We start from the raw sequence: 22,534 nt of genomic DNA, 5'->3' as shown, positions 1-22,534 counted from the left end.
TACACGTGGCTTCACACTATATGGTTGATCCTTAGTGCCCTCAGGGATGAGCAATAAATGTAGCCATGCCACAGTCACCCACATCCCAAGAATAAATTTTTAAAATAATTCTAGAAGAAACTCAACGCCTTTATCCAGTATCTAGGGCCCGTTGTGATCTGCATTCTGGTAACCAGCTCATTTCTGACACCCGCTGAAATGTCATTTAAACTAGCAGATACAACATTCTCCTCCTTTTCCTGGACTTGTGGTCAGTACAAGACTGGTTGGAGGCTGACTTCTGATATTTAGAGGGTGTAGACCAACCACTCTATCCTCGGATGATTTAATCATTTCGACGGTTGAGATACTCTTAATTTACGCTGCTAGGAAAACAAAAAATGTACAGATTATGAGTATCAGTAGATGGAAAAGGGCAAGAGCAGGTCTGACTAATGCAAGACACACTGAGGCATGGCCAAAAAGGACACCCAACACAATGAGAAGTATCTTGTGAAAAGGAGGCAATATTGTGGCCCTTGGCCTCAGCACCAGTCGGACATCATCATTGATGATATTTAGAAAGTTTGAAGCCTAAAAACATGACATACATTACAAATAAAAACAACTGAGGTCAACACAGCTAAAACATTGGGAAATTCTCAAAGATTCTTTTCCCACAAGATGGCAAGTGAGACCCTGCGGCTCAGCAGAGAACAAAATTGGAGTAGTCCACTGGTGTACTGTTTACAGTCTGCAAATGGGGGTAATTACTTGGTATGCAAGACTAATATTGTGGAAAAACTTAAGGATCACAACCATGTCAATTGTGATTTTCCACCTAGGTGCCAGTCAATGCATTGGTAACAGGCCAAACCAACATGTAGACAATTGGCATCATGTTTATAACAGCTAATGGTATATCTCAGCTCCTCCTGCAAGTACCCACTGTTCCCAGAGTGACAGCCTTTCTCAATGCCCATCCCTCTAGTATCCTACCTCTCCCAATGCCCATCCCTCTAGTACCCTACTTCTCCCAAAGCCCATCCCTCTAGTATCCTACCTCTCCCAATGCCCATCCCTCTAGTATCTTACCTCTCCCAAAGCCCATCCCTCTAGTATCCTACCTCTCCCAAAGCCCATCCCTCTAGTACACTACCTCTCCCAAAGCCCATCCCTCTAGTATCCTACCTCTCCCAATGCCCATCCCTCTAGTATCTTACCTCTCCCAAAGCCCATCCCTCTAGTATCCTACCTCTCCCAAAGCCCATCCCTCTAGTACACTACCTCTCCCAAAGCCCATCCCTCTAGTATCCTACCTCTCCCAATGCCCATCCCTCTAGTACCCTACTTCTCCCAATGCCCATCCCTCTAGTATCCTACCTCTCCCAATGCCCATCCCTCTAGTATCCTACCTCTCCCAATGCCCATCCCTCTAGTATCCTACCTCTCCCAAAGCCCATCCCTCTAGTACACTACCTCTCCCAAAGCCCATCCCTCTAGTACACTACCTCTCCCAAAGCCCATCCCTCTAGTATCCTACCTCTCCCAAAGCCCATCCCTCTAGTATCCTACCTCTCCCAATGCCCATCCCTCTAGTACACTACCTCTCCCAATGCCCATCCCTCTAGTATCCTATCTCTCCCAAAGCCCATCCCTCTAGTACCCTACCTCTCCCAAAGCCCATCCCTCTAGTATCTAGTTCAGCTAGGCGATCAACCCTGGTTCAATAAGGAGTGTAGAAGAGCATGCCAGGAGCAGCATCAGGCATACCTAAAAATGAGATGCTAACCTGGGGAAGCTGCAACACAGGACTACATGCATGCTAAAAAGCAGAAGCAGCATGCTATAGCCAGGGCTAAGCGATCCCACAATCAACTGATCAGATCAAAGCTCTGCAGTCTTGCCACATCCAGTCGTGAATGGTGGTGGACCATTAAACAACTAACGGGAGGAGAAGGATCCATGAATATCCCCATCCTTAAATGATGGTGGAGCCCAGCACGTGAATGCAAAAGACATGGCTGAAGCGTTTGCAACCATCTTCAGCCAGAAGTGCTGAGTGGATGATCCATATCGGCCTCCTCCCGAGGTCCCCACCATCAAAGAAGCCAGTCTTCAGCCAATTCGATTCACTCCACGTGATATCAAGAAACGGCTGAGCGCACTGGGTACAGCAAAGGCTATGGGCCCCGACAATATCCCGGCTGTCGTGCTGAAGACTTGTGCTTCAGAACTAGCCGCGCCTCTAGCTAAGCTGTTCCAGTACAGCTGCAACACTAGCATCTATCCGACAATGTGGAAAACTGCCCAGGTATGTCCTGTCCACAAAAAGCAGGACAAATCCAATCCAGCCAATTACCGCCCCATCAGTCTACTCTCAATCATCAGCAAAGTGATGGAAGGTGTCGACAGTGCTAGCAAGTGGCACTTACTCACCAATAACCTGCTAACTGATGTCCAATTTGGGTTCCAAGACCACTCGGCTGCCGACCTCATTATAACCTTGGTCCAAAGATGGACAAAGGAGCTGAATTCCAGAGGTGAGGTGAGAGTGACTGCCTTTGACATCAAGGCAGCATTTGACTGAGTGTGGCACCAAGGAGCCCCAGTAAAACTGAAGTCAATGGGAATCAGGGGGAAAACACTCCACTGGCTGGAGTCATACCTAGCACAAAGGAAGATCGTTGTGGTGGTTGGAGGTCAATCATAGCCCCAGGACATCGCTACAGGAGTTCCTCAAGGCAGTGTCCTAGGCCCAACCATCTTCAGCTGCTTCATCAATGACCTTCCCTCTAACATAAGGTCAGAAATGGGGCTGTTCACTGATGACTGCAGAGTGTTCAGTGTCATTCACAACTCCTCAGATAATGAAGCAGTCCATAGCCACATGAAACAAGACCTGGACGACATTCAGGCTTGGGCTGATAAGTGGCAGGTAACATTCACGCCACACAAGTGCCAGGCAATGACTATCTCTAACCACCGCCCCGCGACATTCAACAGCATTACCATCGCCGAATCCCCCACCATCAACATCCTGGGGGGTCACCATTGACCAGAAACTTTTTACTGGACCAGCCACAAATGCTTTGGCAACAAGAGCAGGTCAGGGGCTATATATTCTGCGGCGAGTGTCTCACCTCCTGACTCCCCAAAGGCTCTAATTTCTCTCCACGGATGTTGCCTGGCCTGCTGAGTTTTTCCAGCATTTTCTATTGTTATTTTGGATTTCCAGCATCTGCAGTATTTTGCTATCTATCTACAAGGCACAAGTCAGGAGTGTGATGGAATACTCTCCATTTGCCTGGATGAGTGCAGCTCCAACAACACTCAAGAAGCTCGACACCATCCAGTACAAAGCAGCCCTCTTGATTGGTACCCCATCCACCCCCTTAAACACTCACTCCCGCCATCACCGGCATACCGTGGCTGCAGTGTGTACCATCTACAAGATGCACTGCAGCAACTCACTAAGGCTTCTTCAGCAGCACCTTCCAAACCCGTGACCTCTTCCACCTAGAAGGACAAGGGCAGCAGGCGCATGGGAACACCACCACCTCCAAGTTCCCCTCCAAGTCACACACCATCCTGACCTGAAAATATATTGCCGTTCCTTCATCGTCGCTGGGTCAAAATCCTGGAACTCCCTAACAGCACTGTGGGAGTACCCTCACCACATGGACTGTAGCAGTTCAAGAAGGTAGCTCACCACAACCTTCTCAAGGGCAGTTAGGGATGAGCAATAAATGCTGGCCTTGCCAGCGACACCCATATTCCAGGAACGAATAATAAAAACTAGGAGCCGCAGCACTAACTGATTTAACATTCCTCTCAGAGGCACAGTGGTGTCCAGGCCCAGATAGCTAACCATCATAGACCAGGCATTAAACAAAGGACTCTTCTGATGTGTATGACCCAGCTAGTCACCGGACAAACTTGGAGGAATCAGGAGAGTTACTATGTTGATTCGTATATGTCAGTCTGGTATCTCAGACTTATTTTCCTGCCAATCCCAAAGTAATATTCTTAGTTTCATCAAGACAGTCACACATCATGTACTTAATATTTTCCAATCACTTTGCTGTTTACTGTTGAAGCTAATATTCAGAAGTTTTAAACTATGAAAAGCACTATTTAATATTATTGCCATCACCCAAAGGTCCTTTCAAACTAAGTCAACCATTTAGCAGCAGAGCATTATTCTGCACTGGTCAGCTCTGAATGTAGGTGACCACCTTTACAAGGTTGCACTGTTTTTCTAGTCATTCTTCCCCTAAATTATTTTGGAATAATTTTGTTTAGCCGTTGATTCATTCGCCATGTCTGCACAGCATCATTTCATCACTGCTACAGTCGTAAAGATCGGGCTTTTCCATAACACAGATGAACTGAAGTTCACGATAGCTTCAGCAATGATGGAAGCAAGATGCCAGGCAATGTGAATTGAATGACTAGTTCAGTTCACTTATAATGTTTAACAGGTCTCATTTATGAGGAGTCACCTATAACTGTATCCGCCCCTCCTTCAAACAGATAGGATTTTGATCCCCAAATGTTAAACTGTACTGTACAATAGGTGCATGAATAGACAAGTTAACAAAATGATAAAATCTCCTGCTTTTTAAATTCAGTTATTTTAATTGTAAGTTCTCCCCAATTTCATGTCTGTCTTCCCTTCATGTGGCAGAGGGGGCAGGCGCGTGACCTGCTCCCATGCCTCTGCCAATACCCTCCAGTAGCTCACCAGTTGTAGCTAAGTATTACCCAGGTTCAGCTCTGCATTCCATTATCCTTCCACATTCCACTGTTTGATAAGGGTCTGCTGGGATGCGAGTGGAGTGAGGAAATGAAGCCTCTATTCTTCCCTCTCGGGCACTTTTCCACTGACACGGTCACCGTATCAGCTGATCTGGTATTTAAATTTGGTGCAGAAATGACAATGGACTGTCCCTGGATTAGAAATTTTCAAGTTGTGCATTACAAATTGCAGCCTGCAAAGCTCATTCATAACCAAAGGTTTATTTCACAAAGGAGACTGCAACATTAGATACAAGCTACCAAAAAAAAGCCAAAGTACAGCGTAGGCAGTAAGTTTACAGACCTCGGTCCATTGTCTATCTCTAATTTTCCCGTGCCACTAGGAGCCTAAACACCTGCATTCTGTACAACAAACACACTCTCGGGAAACCGTATCTGGCCCTTTAACTCACAAATCTGTTATTGCTGAGATAAATAAAACTAACCTACAAAACACAAGTCAGAATCTCTCTTTAAGATTAAGATGCTTGTAACTGAACAGAGGGCCCCATAAAAAAGTCAATTTTTTTGGTGATTGCAGGTCCTTAACACCCAATGAAATTGGGCATGTATGCAGGCAAGTCTCAAACTGAGGTATGGGAAATAGGCATTGTTCAAAGGGAGCCAATTGTCTCCATAATGGGTAGAAAACCCTGGGTGTAGCCAGCATCATACACTTTCACAACCACAGACAAAAAGTTCATACAAGAATGAGAAAATACAAAGTTGGAAAAAGTTTGAGAGTCCTTGTAGATGATCCCATGAGTTGAGATAAAGCACCATTTGTGGGTTGTAGAGATACCAAATCCACTGCTTCTAGTGGAACCTGTGATTCGCTCGCACTCTGCCCAAGGCTAGCCCTGGCCATTCTGCTTCCTGTTGCTCTGGTCTTTTACAGTACAGTTGACACAGATATAGTCCTCCTTTTCTGCTGTTTCGGAGGACACACCCACACAGATCTGGTGGAACCACTGGTTGCAGCTGCCATCACACTGGACCCAGTCAACCTACACAAGAGGAAGGGAGAGATTGTTTACTGGCAGTATCACTATAACTCTACTTTATTTTTGCATTAACATCTGTGTTTTATGGGCAAAAATTGAATTTAGTGAAGATAAGTGGCATCTTTTCATTGGTGAATGAAGTGTTGCCATGACAATGCATTGTTTTTCTAGTTCCTTTTTTAGGATTTCCATGTCAATTTGCTGATTCAGATATGCTTGTGGTTCAAGCTCCAAGGGGCTGATTTTGGTGTCTGTTATGCCCAACTTAGAAATGGGCACAGATGGGGAGTAATGAACCATGAAATTGGCTGAAATCAGCTGCCTGACCGCTTTCCATTTTGTGCCCCATTAGATCAGGGCCAGGGTGGGCGGTAGAATTTACATTTAAAGTGGGGAAGATCTTCATTTCAATATTAAAATGGGGGGGGGGGGGTATGGAAAGCCCCCTACACCATTTACTGGACAGTGGTCAGGCTAGACCCCAAATCCAAAGAATACTTGGAAATCTGCATCCAGAGTTGCTGGGCACAGACCTCCAGGCAGGAAGCTATTTAAAGAGCACTGAATTTAACAGGCAGGTGTTTCATGGCCAATTTTGAGCCATTGAGGTTTTTCCTGTTTTTCTCCAGCTAGCTCTTAACCTTCCATTATATTGTCCTGATGGAAGGTTCCTCTGCCCAAAGGAACCTGCGCCAGCAGAACCCAAATAGCGTCGCTACGATGCACAAATGCATGATTGTTATATTAACTGGTTCAGGAGGGAGGGCTTTAGTTTCCTGGATCACTGGGTCTGCTTCTGGGGAAGGTGGGACCTGTACAAATCAGACGGGTTGCACCTGAACCGGAACGGGACCAACATCCTTGCGGGGAGGTTTGCTAGTACTGTTGTGGGGGGTTTAAACTAACTTGGTAGGGGGATGGGATACGGAGTGGAGCTATAGTAGGGGGTGATGCACAGCCAAATATAGAGGAAAAAACAAGTCAGCCTGGAAGGCAGAGCAAATACGTAACGGCACAAGGGAGTATGGCAAGGCTGGATGGCATTTATTTTAATGCAAGGGGTCTTGCGAGTAAGGTAGATAAACTGAAGGTGTTGATGAACACATGGGAGTATGATATTGTTGCTATAACAGAGACATGGTTGAGGGAGGGACAGGACTGGCAGCTCAATATTCCGGGGTATAGAATCTTCAGGCGAGACAGAGGGGGGTGTAAGAGGGGGTGTTGCAATATTAATCAAGGAGTCAATTACTGCTGTAAGGAGGGATAATATCTTAGCAGGTTCCTCTAATGAGGCCATATGGGTAGGGCTTAAAAACAAAAAGGAGGCAAGCACTTTGCTGGGAGTGTACTATAGGCCCCCAAACAGTCTGGGTGAGATAGAGGAACAGATATGTAGGCAAATCTCAGAGGTGTAGAAATAATAGGGTAATAGTAGGGGATTTCAACTTCCCCAATATTAACTGGGATAGTCAAGAGTGTGAAAGGCTTAGAGGGTGCGTAATTCTTAAAGTGCATCCAGGAGAGCTTTTTGAGCCAGCATGTAGAAAGTCCTACAAGAGAGGGGGCGGTATGGACCTAATTCTAGGGAATGTAGCCGGGCAAGTGGTAGAAGTGTTAGTAGGAGAGCATTTTGGTGACAGTGACCATAAGTCGGTGAGATTTAAGGTAGTCATGGAAAAGGACAAAGATGGACCGGAAATAAAGGTTCTAAATTGGGGGAAGGCCGATTTTTAAATATGATAAGGCAGGATCTGGCCAAAGTGGACTGGGATCAGCTACTTGTAGGAAAATCCACATCAGAGCATAGAAACATAGAAGCCTGCTCCTCCATTCAATGAGATCATGGCTGATCATCCAAATTCAGTACCCTGTCCCTGTCTTCTCCCCATATCCCTTGATCCCTTTAGCCTTAAGAAATATATCCAACTCTTTTTTGAATATATTTAATGAACTGGCCTCCACCGCCCTCTGTGGCAGAGAATTCCACAGGTTCACCACTCTCTGGGTGAAGAAATTCCTCCTCATTTCAGTCCTAAATGGCTTACCCCTTATCCTTAGGCTATGACCCCTGGTTCTGGACTCCCCGGCCATCATAAACATCCTTCCTGCATCTAGTCTGTCCAGGCATGACAGAATTTTATAGGTTTCGATGAGATCCCCTCTCAATCTTCTAAACTCCAGTGAGTATAATCCCAATCGACACAATCTCTCCTCATACGTCATTCCTGCCATCCCAGGTATCAGCCTGGTGAATCTTCGCTGCACTCCTTCCATGGCAAGAACGTTCTTCCTCAGGTAAGGCGACCAAAACTGCACACAATACTCAAGGTGCGGTCTCACCAAGGCCCTGTACAACTGTAGCAAGACATCCTTGTTCCTGTACTCGAACTCTCTTGCTATGAAGGCCAACATACCATTTGCCTTCTTAACCGCCTGCTGCACCTGCATGCTTACCTTCAGCGACTGGTGCACAAGAACACCCAGGTCTCTTTGCACTTCCCCTTCTCCCAATCTATTGCCATTCAAATAAGTGGGAGTCTTTCAGAAAGGAAATAGAGAGAGTACAACGGCAACATGTTCCCGTAAAGGTCAAGGGTGAGACCAACAAGCCCAGGGAACCCTGGATGTCAAGGGATACACGATTAGGAATTAGGAAAAAGGGAGGCTTTTAGCAGATACAAAGGACTAAAAACAGTGGAAGCCCTAGAGGAGTATAGAAAGTGCAGGGGGGTACTTAAAAAAAATTAGGAGAGCGAAGAGGGGGCATGAAAAAACACTGGCGGGCAAAATAAAGGAAAATCCCAAGGTGTTTTATAAGTATATGTTAAGAGCAAGAGGATAACTAGGGAAAGAGTAGGGCCCATTAGGGACCAAAGTGGCAATCTGTGTGTAGAGCCGGAAGATGTAGGTGAGGTTTTAAATGAATATTTTGCATCAGTGTTCACTATGGAGAAGGGCGTTGTACGCATAGAAATCAGGCAGGGGGATTATGATATACTTGAACAAATTAGTATTGAGAGGGAGGAGGTACTAGTGGTTTTAACGGGCTTAAAAGTGGATAAATCCCCAGGCCCAGACGAGATGTATCCCAGGCTGCTGTGTGAGGCAAGGGAGGAGATTGCAGGGGCTCTGACACTAATTTTCAGAACCTCTCTGGCCACAGGGGAGGTGCCAGAGGACTGGAGGACAGCTAACATAGTACCATTATTCAAGAAGGGTAGTAGGGATAAACCAGGGTATTACAGGCCAGTGAGCTAGTGGTCGGGAAATTGGAAAAAATTCTGAGGGACAGAATTAGTCTCCACTTGGCGAGGCAAGGATTAATCAAGGATAGTCAGCATGGCTTTGTCAGGGGGAGAGCACGTCTGACCAATTTGATTGAATTTTGAGAGGGGGTGACTAGGTGTGTGGATGAGGGTAGTGCAGTTGATGTGGTCTACATGGACTTTAGTAAGGCTTTTGACAAAGTCCCGCATGGGAGACTGGTCAAGAAGGTAAGAGCCCATGGTATCCAGGGCAACTTGGCACATTGGATCCAAAATTGGCTTAGTGGCAGGAGGTAGATGGTGATGGTCGAAGGTTGTTTTTGTGACTGGAAGCCTGTGTCCAGTGGTGTACCGCAGGGATCGGTGCTGGGTCCTTTGCTGTTTGTAGTGTACATTAATGATTTAGATATGAATGTAGGAGGTATGATTAGTAAGTTCGCAGATGACGACAAAAATTGGTGGGGTGGTAAATAGCGAGGAGGGAAGCCTCAGGCTACAGGACGATATATATGGGTTGGTTAGATGGGCAGAACAGTGGCAAATGGAATTTAACCCTGAAAAGTGTGAAGTGCTGCATTTTGGGAGGACTAACAAGGCAAGGGAATACACAATGAATAGTAGGACCCTAGGAAGGACAGAGGAACCTTGGTGTGCATGTACATAGATCCTTGAAGGCAGCAGGACAGATAGATAAGGTGGTTAAAAAAGGCATATGGGATACTTGCCTTCATATATATGGGCAGACACGGTGGCACAGTGGTTAGCACTGTTGCCTCACAGCACCAGGGACCCGGGTTCGAATCCGGCCTCGGGCGACTGTCTGTGTGGAGTTTGCACATTCTCCCCGTGTTTGCGTGGGTTTCCTCCGGGTGCTCCGGTTTCCTCCCACAGTCCAAAGATGTGCGGGTTAGGTTGATTGGCTATGATAAATTGACCCTTAGTGTTAGGGGGATTAAATATGTGGGGTTACGGGGATAGGGTGGGATATGTGTAGGGGTTACGGGGATCGGGTGGGATATGTGTCGGTGCAGGCTCGATGGGCCGAAATGGCCTCTATCTGCACTGTGGGGTTTCTGTGATTTCTGTGATTAGCCGAGGCATAGAATATAAGCAGGGAGGTTATGATGGAGCTGTACAAAACGCTAGTTAGGCCACAGCTGGAATACGGTGTGCAGTTCTGGTCGCCACACTATAGGAAGGATGTGATGACATTGGAGAGGGTGCAGAGGAGATTCACCAGGATGTTACCTGGGCTGGAGCGCTTCAGCTATGAAGAGAGACTGGACAGGCTGGGGTTGTTTTCCTTAGAGCAGAGAAGGCTGAGGGGGGACCTGACTGAGGTGTACAAAATTATGAGGGGCATAGATAGGGTAGATAGAAAGGAACTTTTCCCCTTAGTAGAGGGGTCAATAACCAGGGGGCATAGTTTCAAGATAAGGGGCAGGAGGTTTAGAAGGGATTTGAGGAAAAACTTTTTCACCCAGAGGGTGGTTGGAATCTGGAACTCACTGCCTGAAAGGGTGGTAGAGGCAGGAACCCTCACAACATTCAAGAAGCATTTAGATGAGCACTTGAAACGCCATAGCATACAAGGCTACGGACCAAGTGCTGGAAAATGGGTTTAGAATAGACCGGGCTTGATGTCCGGCATGGACACGATGGGCCAAAGGTGCCTCTTTCTGTGCTGTATAACTCTATGATTCTATAAGTACCCCAGTTACAGCACACCATGCTTTTGGTTGTACTGTATGAAATAAAGCACTCCAGGGTCATCAAGAGCCAAACTATCCGATGGTCACACCTGCCAAGATGCCACCAACCATTTTCTCAGGCCCTGGCTCACTCATGTGACAATGACCATCTTCTCGGGGTCCGGTCAGTAGTGAGGCAGATACAAAACTGTGCCATTAGATACAAGGAGACTGTGGCTGGTACATGCAAGGACAGAAATTGTCAGCTGTGGCTGAAACTTGGCTGCACCTCCTTGCAGGCATGCTGCAATGCTGATCTATAAGAGAGGTACAAGCATCTCATGCATCGCTTCCTTGACTTCAGAAGCCAGACATCGAGCCAGATGGTGAACTGCTGTCAGTTGTCTGCATATTCTTTTACCTTCCCTTCATTTTTGTTTACCACTTAATGTCCTGCACTTTCAGTCTTGCCAAAAGCTGCTAACGGGTGAGTCTCCAAATTAATCCTGAATTTTTGTCCTCTCCACCCACCGCCCCCTATTGTTCAAGACCCATTTAATTCAACTGTAAATCAGTGATTAAATGATGTACCACAGCAGCGTGGTACATTACTGCAATGATGCACATGGTGTAGCATTAATCTTCTACATGCACCATTTAATGATATTATTAGAACAAGTTCTTGGTAATGGCTTTTTATTTTAAAAATTGTACATTATACAGGGTTTTTGCAGAGACCTTGTTCAAATCTCAATTGTTCCGAGACTGCTTCATTCACAGTGTTACCTAGAATGTGCTGCACTAGTCTGGGCTAAGTAATCCATTTTGCACAGACTGTGTGGAGCTAACAATGGCACATTTATACAGCTGTAACTTTTCTGCGCACTCTCAGACATGGCAAATATACACAAAAACAAAAATCACATTCCTATATATGGTTGTTAAAATGGCCAGAACAGAACAGGGTGAATGCAGAGGTGAAGCCGGGACAACTGCATCACTTTCAATTTCCTGCCCAGGAGAGATTTGCAGCACCAAATTCAATGCCTACTACTGCAATTCGTTTTGATGTCTGCAGATATAGAACTGTAAAAGTTTACAGCACAAGAGGTGGCCATTTGGCCCATTGTGTCTGTGCCAGCTCTTTGTTAGAGCAATCCAAAACTAATCCCACTCTCTCCCACTGCCCTGTATCTTCCTCTGCTTCAAATATTGATCCAAGTTTTCTTTTAAAATATGCAAGAACCGAGTCAGCGGGGAACCGAGAGATGACCTTGAACGCCAGAATTGCACGAGTGGGGAAATTAGGTGCAGTGGGGGAAATTGGTGCTAAGGATGAAAAGCCAAGTGTTCAATTATTTGCTCTTCATTCCCACTTAACTACACGGTAGAGGGCATGTTGTCTAGGGTAAGGGATATCTTGAAGCATCTGGAAAGGAACATGGAAAGGGAGGGAGAAGAACCAGTTGTGGTGATCCATGTCAGAACCAACAACACAGAAAAGAACAGGGAAGAGGTCCTGCTGAGGGAGCATCAGGAGCTAGGTGATAAATGAAAAAGCAGGAGCATAAGGGTGGTAATCTCCAGATTATTACCCAAACCACGTGCTAATTCAAATAGGGATAAACAGATCAGGAAAGTAAATGCGTGGCTGTAAGATTCCATTTCATGGGATACAGACAATACAGAAGCTGCACCGCTGGAACAAGCTGCACCTGAACAGGTTGAAATCAAGATTCTAGCACAAAGGACTATAGAAAGGACGTGAAACCAATAAATTGGGGGTTGGCGGGGGGGGGGGGGGGGCGGAAGAGAAGTGCGAATGGAAATAACAATCTAATAATAAGAAAAAGGGATAAGAGCAAAGGCCAGAGTACAAAAAGAGAGATGAAGGGAATACAAATACCCCAGGAACAGAAAAGGTAATAGGAAATAATAAAATACCAGTTAAAAATGAAGGAGTGTTGTAAAATAAAAAAAATAAATTAGCTGTATAGCAATGTACAGAACATCAGCAACCAAAAGTGTGATAGGTCAAAAAGTATGAGAAATATGCCATCAGGGCATATGGACAGGGTGGGGACAGTTACCCAAATAGGAGTGCTGTACACAAATGCACATAGCATAAGAAATAAAACAAGTGAAATAAGCACAAATTCAGCTTAAAGGGCATGATGTAGTAGCCATTACAGGGCTACAAGCTGGGAATTATTGAGAGCTAACTATTCCAGGCTTTAGGATCTTCAGGAAGGACAGGAAAATTGGGAAGGGGAGTAGCAATATTGATGAAAGACACAATTATAGTAGTGAAAAGAAAGGACATCAGTAAAGGTGAACAGGGGTGGAAACAAATGGGTAGAACTAAGGAACAGTAAAGGAGAAGACGACTCTGGTGGGAGTTGCCGACGGACCTCCTGACAGTAGTGATGTAGTGGGGAATGTATAAATACTGAGATCAGGGAAGCATGTAGCAGAAACAAAGTGGTAATAATGGGAGATTTTCATTTTCACAGTAGTAAAGGCAATGAATTTCTAGAATATATTTAGTGCAATTTCTCGAACAGTCTGCTTTAGACCTGACAAGTGATAAGGCCATACTAGATATAGTGAGGAGCAATGTCCCCTGTAATTTTGTTTTGGGTGCGCGGCCCCGTTCACAATTTGGCGCATGCAAAAGCCGGTCCCGGGCTGAGCGGGACCGGCAGAGAGCTGCGTGGCCACGCAGCTTATGGGGAACGTTGATGAGTAACAAATCAGAATTAGTTTACAATCTGACTGTAAGGGAACATCTTGCGAATAGTGACCATAATATGATTGAATTTGATATTCGGTTTGAGGGGGAGATGCAGGAGTCACAAATCAAGATTTTAAATTTAAGTCATGCAAACTTCCAAGGGATGAGAAATACATTGACCACAGTAAACTGGGCAGAGATGCCAACAGGTAAAAGTACAGATAAACAGTGGGAAGTTTCTGGTACAATCTCAAGCTCGTACATACCCCTAAGACAGCAAAAGCTCCATTTGTGCAATTAAGCAACCATGATCAATAAATGAGGTAAGACACGGTTATCAAGCTAAAAGAAAAAGGCTTACACAAATACAAGGAAAAGTGCAAATTCAGCAGACAGAGAGCTATAAAAGGTAACAAAGGTTTACAAGCAAAGTAATGAGGTGCAAAACGGAAATATGAAAAAAACGTGCAAGATTTCCAAGCGAACAGTAAAGGTTATCAATATATTAAGAGAAAGAGAGTGGCAATGGGGAATATGGGCACATTAAAGACAGCCTATGATGAACAATAAGAAAATGGAAGGTTTGTTAATGGAGTACTTTGTATCCGCTTTCACAGTGGAGGAAGAGAACAAAATACCAACAGTAGAAGTAAACCTAAAAATATGTCAAGAAGAACTTATCGAATTTAGTATCAGTAAGAAAATGGTAATGGAGAAAATAATGAGACTTAAGATAGACCAATACCCAGGTACTGAAGGTTCCCACCCTAGGGTGTTAAAAGAAACAGATGGGGAAATCACAGATACATTAATCATAATTTTCCAAAGCTCTCTAGATTCGGGAATTGTGCATTTGGATTGGGAAATTGCAAATATCACTCCATTATTTAAGATGGGAGGGAAAAACCAGTCAGGTTAATTAAAAACAGTGAGGACTGGGCACTTAATATTCAAGGGTACAAGGTGTTCAGAAAGATAGGGAAGGAAAAAAGGGAGGTGGGGTGGCAGTGCTGATTAAGGAAGACATTGTAGTGTTAGAAAAGGGAGAATGTTATTGAGGGGACAAGGACAGAATCCATTTGGTTAGAGTTGAGGAGCAAAAAGGGTATGATCACACTATTGGGGGTATTCTCTAGGCCTCCAAATAGAGAGGGGGAGGTGGAGGAGCAAATCTGCAGGGAAATCGCAGAGAGATTCAAAAGCTATACAGCGGTGATATTGGGGGACTTTAATTACCCAAATATCAAATGGGTTAATGCTAGGGTAAAGGGAAAGGACGGGGAGAAATTTCTGAAATGTGTTCAGGAGAATTTCCTTGACCAGTATGTTCTTGGCCCAACTAGGAAGGAGGCATTGCTGGATCTGGTGCTGGGAAAGGAGGTGGGCCAGGTCGACCAAGTGTCTGTGGGAGAACACTTGGGTACGAGTGAGATTTAGATTAGCAATGGAGAGGAGCAAGGAACAATCTAGAGTGGAACTTCTAAACTGGAATAGGGCTAACTTCAATGTGATGCGAAAGGATCTAGCCAGGGTAAAATGGAACCAAAGACTGACAGGAAAAACTGTAACGGAACAATGGGTGATCTTTAAGGAGGAGATGTTCCAAGTACAGGCTCGGTACATTCCAACAAGAGGGGAGGGTAAGGGAACCAAAGCAAGGGCTCCTTGGATGACGAGGGAGATAGAGAAGATGAAGAAATAAAAACAGAGGGTGTATGATGCATGTCAGGTGAATTCTTCAAGGGAGAACCAGACCAAATACATTAACTTGAGAGGGGAAGTGAAGATGAAAATAAGATTGGCAAAGATAGAATGAGAGAGTAGAATAGCGGTTAACATAAAAGGGAACCCAAAAATCTTCTACCGGCATGTAAACAGTAAGCGGGAAGTAAGAGGCGGGGTGGGGCCTATTAGAGACGTGATATATGCTTAGATGTGCAGGGCAAGGCTAGAATACTCAACGAGTACTTTGTATTGGTGTTTACTATGGAGGTGGATACTGACAAAATATCGGTAGAAGTGGAAAAAGTAGAAGCAATGGAAGGGGTGAAAATTGATAGAGAGGATGTACTAGAAAGGCTGGGTATTCTTAGAGTGGATAAGTCGTCTGGTCCAGATGGCTTGCATCCCAGGTTGCTAAGGGAATTGGGGGAGGAGATAGCAGAAGGGCTTGCCATAATTTTCCAATCTTCCCTAGATGCGGGGGAGGTGCCTGAGGATTGGAAAATGGCAAATGTGACACCATTATTCAAGAAAGGGTGTAAGGACAATCCCAGTAACTACAGGCCGGTCAGTTTAACATCAGTGGTGGGTAAAGTTTTAGAAACAATAATCAAGGGAAAAATTAACGGGCACTTGGAGAGGTTTAAGCTAATTAAGGAGAGCCAACACGGATTTGTAAAAGGCAGATCGTGTTTGACTAATCTAATTGAATTTTTTGATGAAGTAACAGGGAGGATTGATGAAGGGAATGCAATGGATATTGTCTACATGGATTTTAGGAAGGCATTTGACAAAGTATCACATAGAAGGCTGGTTAACAAAATTGAGGCTCATGGTGGGTCAGTGGCAGCTTGGATAAGGAATTGGCTTAAGGACTGAAAACAGCGAGTTGTGGTAAATGGCTGTTTTTCAGACTGGAGGATGGTAGGCAGTGGTGTTCCCCAAGGGTCTGTGCTGGGGCCACTGCTTTTTTTGATATATAAATGACCTGGATATTGGAATACAGAGTAGAATTTCTAAATTTGCCGATGACACCAAACTTGGGGGTGTGGCAAACAGTGAGGATGATACCAATCGACTGCAACAGGACATAAAAAGGCTTGCAGAATGGGCAGACAAGTGGCAGATGGAATTTAATAGAGAAGTGTGAGGTGATACATTTTGGCAGAAGGAACAAGGCGAGGCAATATACACTTAATGGCACAGTTTTAAAGACTGTGCAGGGACAGAGGGATCTGGGAATTAATATGCATAGGTCCCTGAAGGTGGCAGGATATATTGAGTGAGTGGTTAGCAAAGCATATGGGATCTTGGGCTTCATAAATAAAGGTATTGAGTACAAAAGTAGTGAAGTTATGCTGAACTTTTATAAAGCGCTGATTAGGCCACAACTGGAGTATTGCGTCGAGTTCTGGTCACCACACTTTAGGAAGGATGTGATTGCCCTTGAGAGGGTGCAGAGATTTATCAGAATGGTTCTGGGGATGGGGGAATCTTAGTTACAAGGACAGGTTGGAGAAGTTGGTTTTGTTTTTATTAGAGCAAAGGAGGTTGAGGGATGACTTGATAGAGGTGTACAAGATTATGACGGGTTTGGATAGGCTAGACGGGGAAAGGCCATTCCCACTCGTTGTTGGCACAAGGACTAGGGGACACAGATTTAAGGTTTTGGGCAAGAGATACAGGGGGGACGTGAGAAAAAACTTTTTTACGCAGCGAGTGGTGAGGGCCTGGAATTCGCCGCCGACAGAAGTGATGGAAGCGGAGACACTCAATGTTTTCAAGGGGAGACTGGATAGGCACTTGAGGGAAATAAACTTGCAGGGCTACGGGGATAGAGCGGGGGAATGGGACTGACTGGATTGCTCTACAGAGAGCCGGCACGGACTCGATGGGCTGAAGGGTCTCCTTCTGTGCCGTTCTGACTCTAAAAGGCACTTAGTGGGAATGAAAGTCCTTCAGTAAAAGGATGTGTTTTTATTGAGGTCCGTCACCACTGCATGAGATGCTGAGTCCTGCCTCCGCATTTACAAATCACATTTCAGGATGGAGTGAGTGAGCGAAAGAAAGCGAACAAGCGAATGAACGAGGAGAAAGTGAGCAAGCGAGACACAGACAACAACAGCAATTTGTATTTATATAGTGCCTTTACCGTAGTAAAGCATCCCAAGGTGCTTCAGAAGCGTTATCACACAAAATTTAACACCGAGCCACATAAGGAGATATTAGGACAGACCTTGGTCAAAGAGGTAGGTTTTAAGGAGCGTTTTAAAGAAGGAAAGAGAGGTAGAGAGGTGGCAAGGTTTAGGGAGGGAATGCCAGAGCTTAGGGCCTTGGCAGTTGAAGGCATGGCCGACAATGGTGCAGCGATTAAAATTGGGGATGCTCAAGAGGCCAGAGTTGGAGGAGCGCAGATATCGCGTAAAATTGTAGGGCTGAAGGAGATTAGAGAGATAGGGAGGGGCAAGGCAATGGAGGGATTTGAAAACAAGGATGAGATTTTTAAAATAGAGCCGTTGTTTAACCAGGATTCAATGTAGGTCAGCAGGCACAGGGGTGATCGGTAAACTGAACTTGGTGCGAGTTAGGTCACGGGCAGCAGAGTTTTGGAGGACCTCAAATTTACGGAGGGTAAAAAATGGGAGGCCAGCCAGGAGTGTGTTGGAATAGTCAAGTCTCGACACAGGAAGGGAGAAAAACAATGATGGAAATAAGAATGAGAATACACTGAAGTTTGCCACTTTTAAGCAAGTTTATGTCTTTGATGAGAGGTGGTGACCAAGTTACATGGCTTGCAACTGAAAATCTAACACTTAGGATTTGTAAACGATAGCTCTGTAGACTTCTGGTCGACGCAATCTGGGACCAATACAAATTTAAACTTCACCCACCACTCTCTTTTCCTTATTCTGCTTAACACAATCCTCTCGGTTAAAACATTCAATAGTTTCTATGCATTTATTGTGTTGAACCAATATAGCAAACAAAACCCGCAGGAAGTGAATACTGACCTCATCCCCCTCCGGCTGTTGGCAACTTTCTGCAGGGCAGATTGCATCCTCATCGTCGGAGTCCTCTGGCTCAGAGTATGGAGGCTCCATCATCACCGACAGTGCCTCATTAGGCTGTAGAAATTCAAAATACTTCTCTGCTTCTATCCTTCCCAAGCTCAGATCTTTTGATTTTTCCTGGTTTAATTTGAGATTTCTCTTTTTGGGGTTGTTTAGTTTTTTCAATTTTTCTCTCTTTTCATCCACTGAACCATCTTTTTCAAGTCGTCTCTTCTTTTTCTCACAGTTTCCTTCTCCTTTCACTGGCTTTAAACAGCAACCTTCACCCTGAAACAGAACAGACAGCTCAAGCTACTCAGTTGGGCAGAGAAGGGCTGGCAGCTTCTCAGATCCTTTGTGGTATTATTGCGTACGTGTACCCGATTACTTGTGAGCTCTCATGATTGCCAATCTCCTAAGTAGTGTTCTCTCTGTTTCCCACATTACAACAGTGACTACACTCCAAAAAGTACTTCATTGGCTGTAAAGCGCTTTGAGACGTCCGGTGGTCATGAAAGGCGCTGTATAAATGCAAGTCTTTCTTTTCTTTGTGTTAATCAAGTGCTCTGTCCAATATTTAGGTTTCAAAGATACCATTTTGTGGCTATTTTATGATTTCTGAAATGAATTCATCATCCAACAGGAGTGAAGTAAAGCTCTCAGGTTAAGCACCTGTCATGACGTGCCTGGAACATCCCATTGCAAACTCCCCAGCACAGATCCTTAGATTAGCTGGGTAAGGTAACATGTATTCATTTATGACGTCAGTTTCTACCTTGATGGGGTTTGCAGAGAGGGATCCAGTTGCTCTACATTCTACACCTCCAATAGTTGGAGCCATCATTAAATGGGTTATGTTGTGTGTCCATATGCCAGTCATGTAAGGACGGTGGTAATGTACCAACAATAGAAAATTGCAGCACTCCCTTCAGTAAAGCAGTAGTCCCTCAGTACTGGCCTGAATTATGTACTCAGGTCCATATTGTAACAGAGTCAACTCCCCCCTCCCCAATGACAGACCAGGTAGTTTGATATCTGAGCTAGGTAACTCTGCAGTGCGCCAGGATTCTAATGATTACCAGTTTATCTCATTAATAGAACCTGGACGGGGTAGACCTGGCTCTTGGGGCTGGGATTCCTCCTACTTGGCTTGAGAGCACCCTGTAAACAAACCCCTTTATGGTCTGGGTGGTCTCCAGCATTACTCCTGAACATAATTTGGGTGAAGTGGGGTGACTTTCCAATTCATGGCCCTTTGAAACCTGCCTCAAGCTATCCAGGTCTTGAGTGGGGGGGTGGTTTCCCAATGGGGAGAGTAGATGCACTCAATCAAACAAACAGAAACTCTACCCGAGTATATTTTTCTGTAGCTTGGTTTGGTGACTAAAGTAAAGGTGACAAAAAGACAGGCAAAGCAAAAAGGACATCCACGTCATTGTCAGATGAGATCTAGGATGCTTCCTGCACTTTCTATCATCTGCAGGTTTCCTCAATGTTGGACAAAATATTTGAAATAGTTGTTGCAATTCAGCTCATCTAATCCAGAACAAAGCCACTTACAGTATCTGATACTCATCCGTACACATTTATCAAATACATTCCAACACATGCTTGCAGTCTCACTGAGGTATATTTTTGACAATATTTACAGGTTGACTGCCCAAATACATTTCTGTTCTGATATTGGGATCTCTGCAGTTCCATACCTCAGCTGTAGGAGTACAGGTCTCTGCAAGACACTGCATGACCTCCACTGGTTCACAGTTCAGTAGTTCAGATCGTTGCTGGTGACCTTCTACTACAGAGTACTGAGCTACCCACAAAATCTGGTAAATGTGCTGCATCTCGGGCAGCGAGATCTGCAGCAAAAGAGCCTCCATCATCAGTTCGTCAAGTTGGGACCTCTCATCATCAGACAGGCACAACCCTGCAAGAGTAGAAGTTTAGAACAGTAAGTTTGCTAGCCAGTATTCAACAGTCCAAGCGACCATTTTAAGTCCAGAGTGGGAAGAGTTTCCATAATAATTCTGTTCTGCCAAACTTTCTCTGGAAAGATGAACCTCCCATTATAAAAAGACTTTCATGGACAATAAATGAGCATCAGTAATTTTTGGCTGATTACAGTTCAACACATTGAGTATTGTGTGCAGTTTTGGTCGCCTTACCTGAGGAAGGATGTTCTTGCCATGGAAGGAGTTCAGCGAAGATTCACCAGGCTGATACCTGGGATGGCAGGAATGACGTATGAGGAGAGGTTGGATCGATTGGGCTTGTACTCGCTGGAGTTTAGAAGAATGAGAGGGGATCTCATCGAAACTTATAAAATTCTAACAGGACTAGACACTGGAAGGATGTTCCCGATGGTCGGCGAGCCCAGAACCAGGGGTCACAGTCTAAGGATAAGGGGTAGGCCATTTAGGACAGAGATGAGGAGGAATTTCTTCACCCAGAGAGTGGTGAACCTGTGGAATTCTCTACCACAGAAGGCAGTAGAGGCCAATTCATTAAATATATTCAAGAAGGAGTTGGATATATTTCTCAAGGCTAAAGGGATCAAGGGGTATGGGGAGAAAGCAGGGACCGGGTACTGAGTTTGGATGATCAGCCATGATCGCATTGAATGGCGGAGCAAGCTCGAGGAGCCGAATGGCCTACTCCAGCTCCTATCTTCTATGTTTCTATGCAACACAAAATAAAGTCAGTAACCTCAAGCACTGAATTTCTGGTCTCCAATGAGGATGTTACAGCTGATGAGAGTTACCTTAGAGGTTCATTGCTGGGATTGATTCTGTTTTCATGAGAAGTGACAAAGATGCGCGAGTGGAACAGAAGTTGAATAGTGGGTGGTCTTGCAACTCACTCAAAATCCAATGCAATCCTCATAAAACATGAATTTGGAGCAGAGACTGTGTAGGCAGGTGTCAAGGCTTTTTGATTGGTGCAGTTAAGGGGGATATGTTCATTTCAAAGCTGAATTCTACATTTATTTGTATGGACACGATGAGCTCGTCTTGCTCTCCAGAGACAGCGGTAGCCTCTCTTAATTCATAAGATACTGTCATTACAGACGAGGACCACCATTCATGAGATCAGTCATAAATTTATCTTTTACTAGTTTGAACCAGTGTCCTCTAGCCCTGTTCTCACTATTTAAAGTAATTTTCTGTATTTACTTTTTTTCATACCCTTTACTATCATACCTATATCTAAAATCATCTCTCAGATCTTTCCTTTCAAGGCTGAAAAGCCCAGGTTGCTCCCCTCCAGTACTTTTTTTATAACAGACCCTCTAACACTAGGGATCATCCTCATAGCTCTTCCTTCCCTGCTTCCAGCATTTAAATGTCTCCCTTGTGACCAGAACCAGACCCAAAGTACTATACAGTTTTATCACAACTTTGCTGACTGGTTTGCTTTCCTGTTTGGTTATGTAGTTCAACATTCTATTGGCTTTGTTGACTGCTGCTCTCCAATGGTTGAGCGTCAAGTCCACCAAGACTCCTTGGCCTCTTCTGGCTTCCTCAGCGCTATTTCAACACCATTCATGGTGAAAGTGTCAATTTCCTTTCTTTGTGCAGTGCTTTACACTTGTCTGCATTAAATTTCATCTGCTATTGTTCTGTCCATGTACTGAAGCAGTTAGTCCCAACACCGAGCTGTTGCACACCCAACTCAATACTCCACCACCACCCACCCCACCCGAACATACCACCTCTATTGAACACTCATTTTCTACCCTTCAGCCAGTTTTTAATCCATTCCCAGAGTATGCCCCAAAGTTTCAACAGCTTTGAGTTTGATTAATAGTTTTTCGTGTGTAACTTTGTCAAATGCCTTTTGGAAGTCTAGATACACTACATCATAGGGGTTTCCACAGACCACTTGGGATGTCACTTCCTGAAAGTCAAGGAGATTGGTCAGACAGGATCTTTCCCTTCTGAATCCTTGTTTGCTACATTATTATTCTACAGTATTCTCCTGATAATTAATTCCATTACTTTACACAGAATGGAAGTGAAACTAATGGATCTGTAACTTCCCTGTATCGGTTTTCTCAACCCTTCTGAAAACAAGCACCAAATTGGCCAGTTTTTAATCCATTTGGTGCAATCCTGCCCCTCCAAATGGATCAATGACAGTCACTCACTCACAAATCGCCTCCCTAGTCTTTCTCAGAACTGTGCATAAATACTACCCATCTCCGCTGTTTTGAGCCCTTTTGGTCTGGCCATCTTGTTTATATCAATTTCATTGATTTTACTTTAGTTATCTCGGTCTTCCCTTG

The 22,534-nt window shown here is 44.7% G+C and overlaps 1 protein-coding gene across 2 annotated transcripts in view; it reads right to left on the bottom strand.

Moving 5' to 3' along the window:
- Positions 1-4,985: 4,985 nt before the first annotated feature.
- Positions 4,986-22,534, bottom strand: part of LOC147105378 (lysine-specific demethylase 5B-like) — a 169,953-nt gene continuing 152,404 nt past the window's right edge. For both annotated transcript variants that reach the window (XM_086011674.1, XM_086011675.1), the window contains 3 exons: positions 19,956-20,176; positions 18,211-18,537; positions 4,986-5,786 (listed from right to left, as the gene is read on the bottom strand). In XM_086011674.1, coding sequence (XP_085867800.1) covers positions 5,634-5,786; positions 18,211-18,537; positions 19,956-20,176 — 701 coding nt within the window. In that variant the 3' untranslated portion in view covers positions 4,986-5,633. The remainder of the gene's footprint in view (positions 5,787-18,210; positions 18,538-19,955; positions 20,177-22,534) is intronic.

The sequence above is a fragment of the Somniosus microcephalus genome, chromosome 18 (assembly GCF_052327205.1).
Source record: "Somniosus microcephalus isolate GS21.2 chromosome 18, FLI_Smic_1.0, whole genome shotgun sequence".
NCBI classification, from domain to species: Eukaryota; Metazoa; Chordata; class Chondrichthyes; order Squaliformes; family Somniosidae; genus Somniosus; species Somniosus microcephalus.
This window is presented reverse-complemented; position numbering and strand designations above follow the sequence as displayed.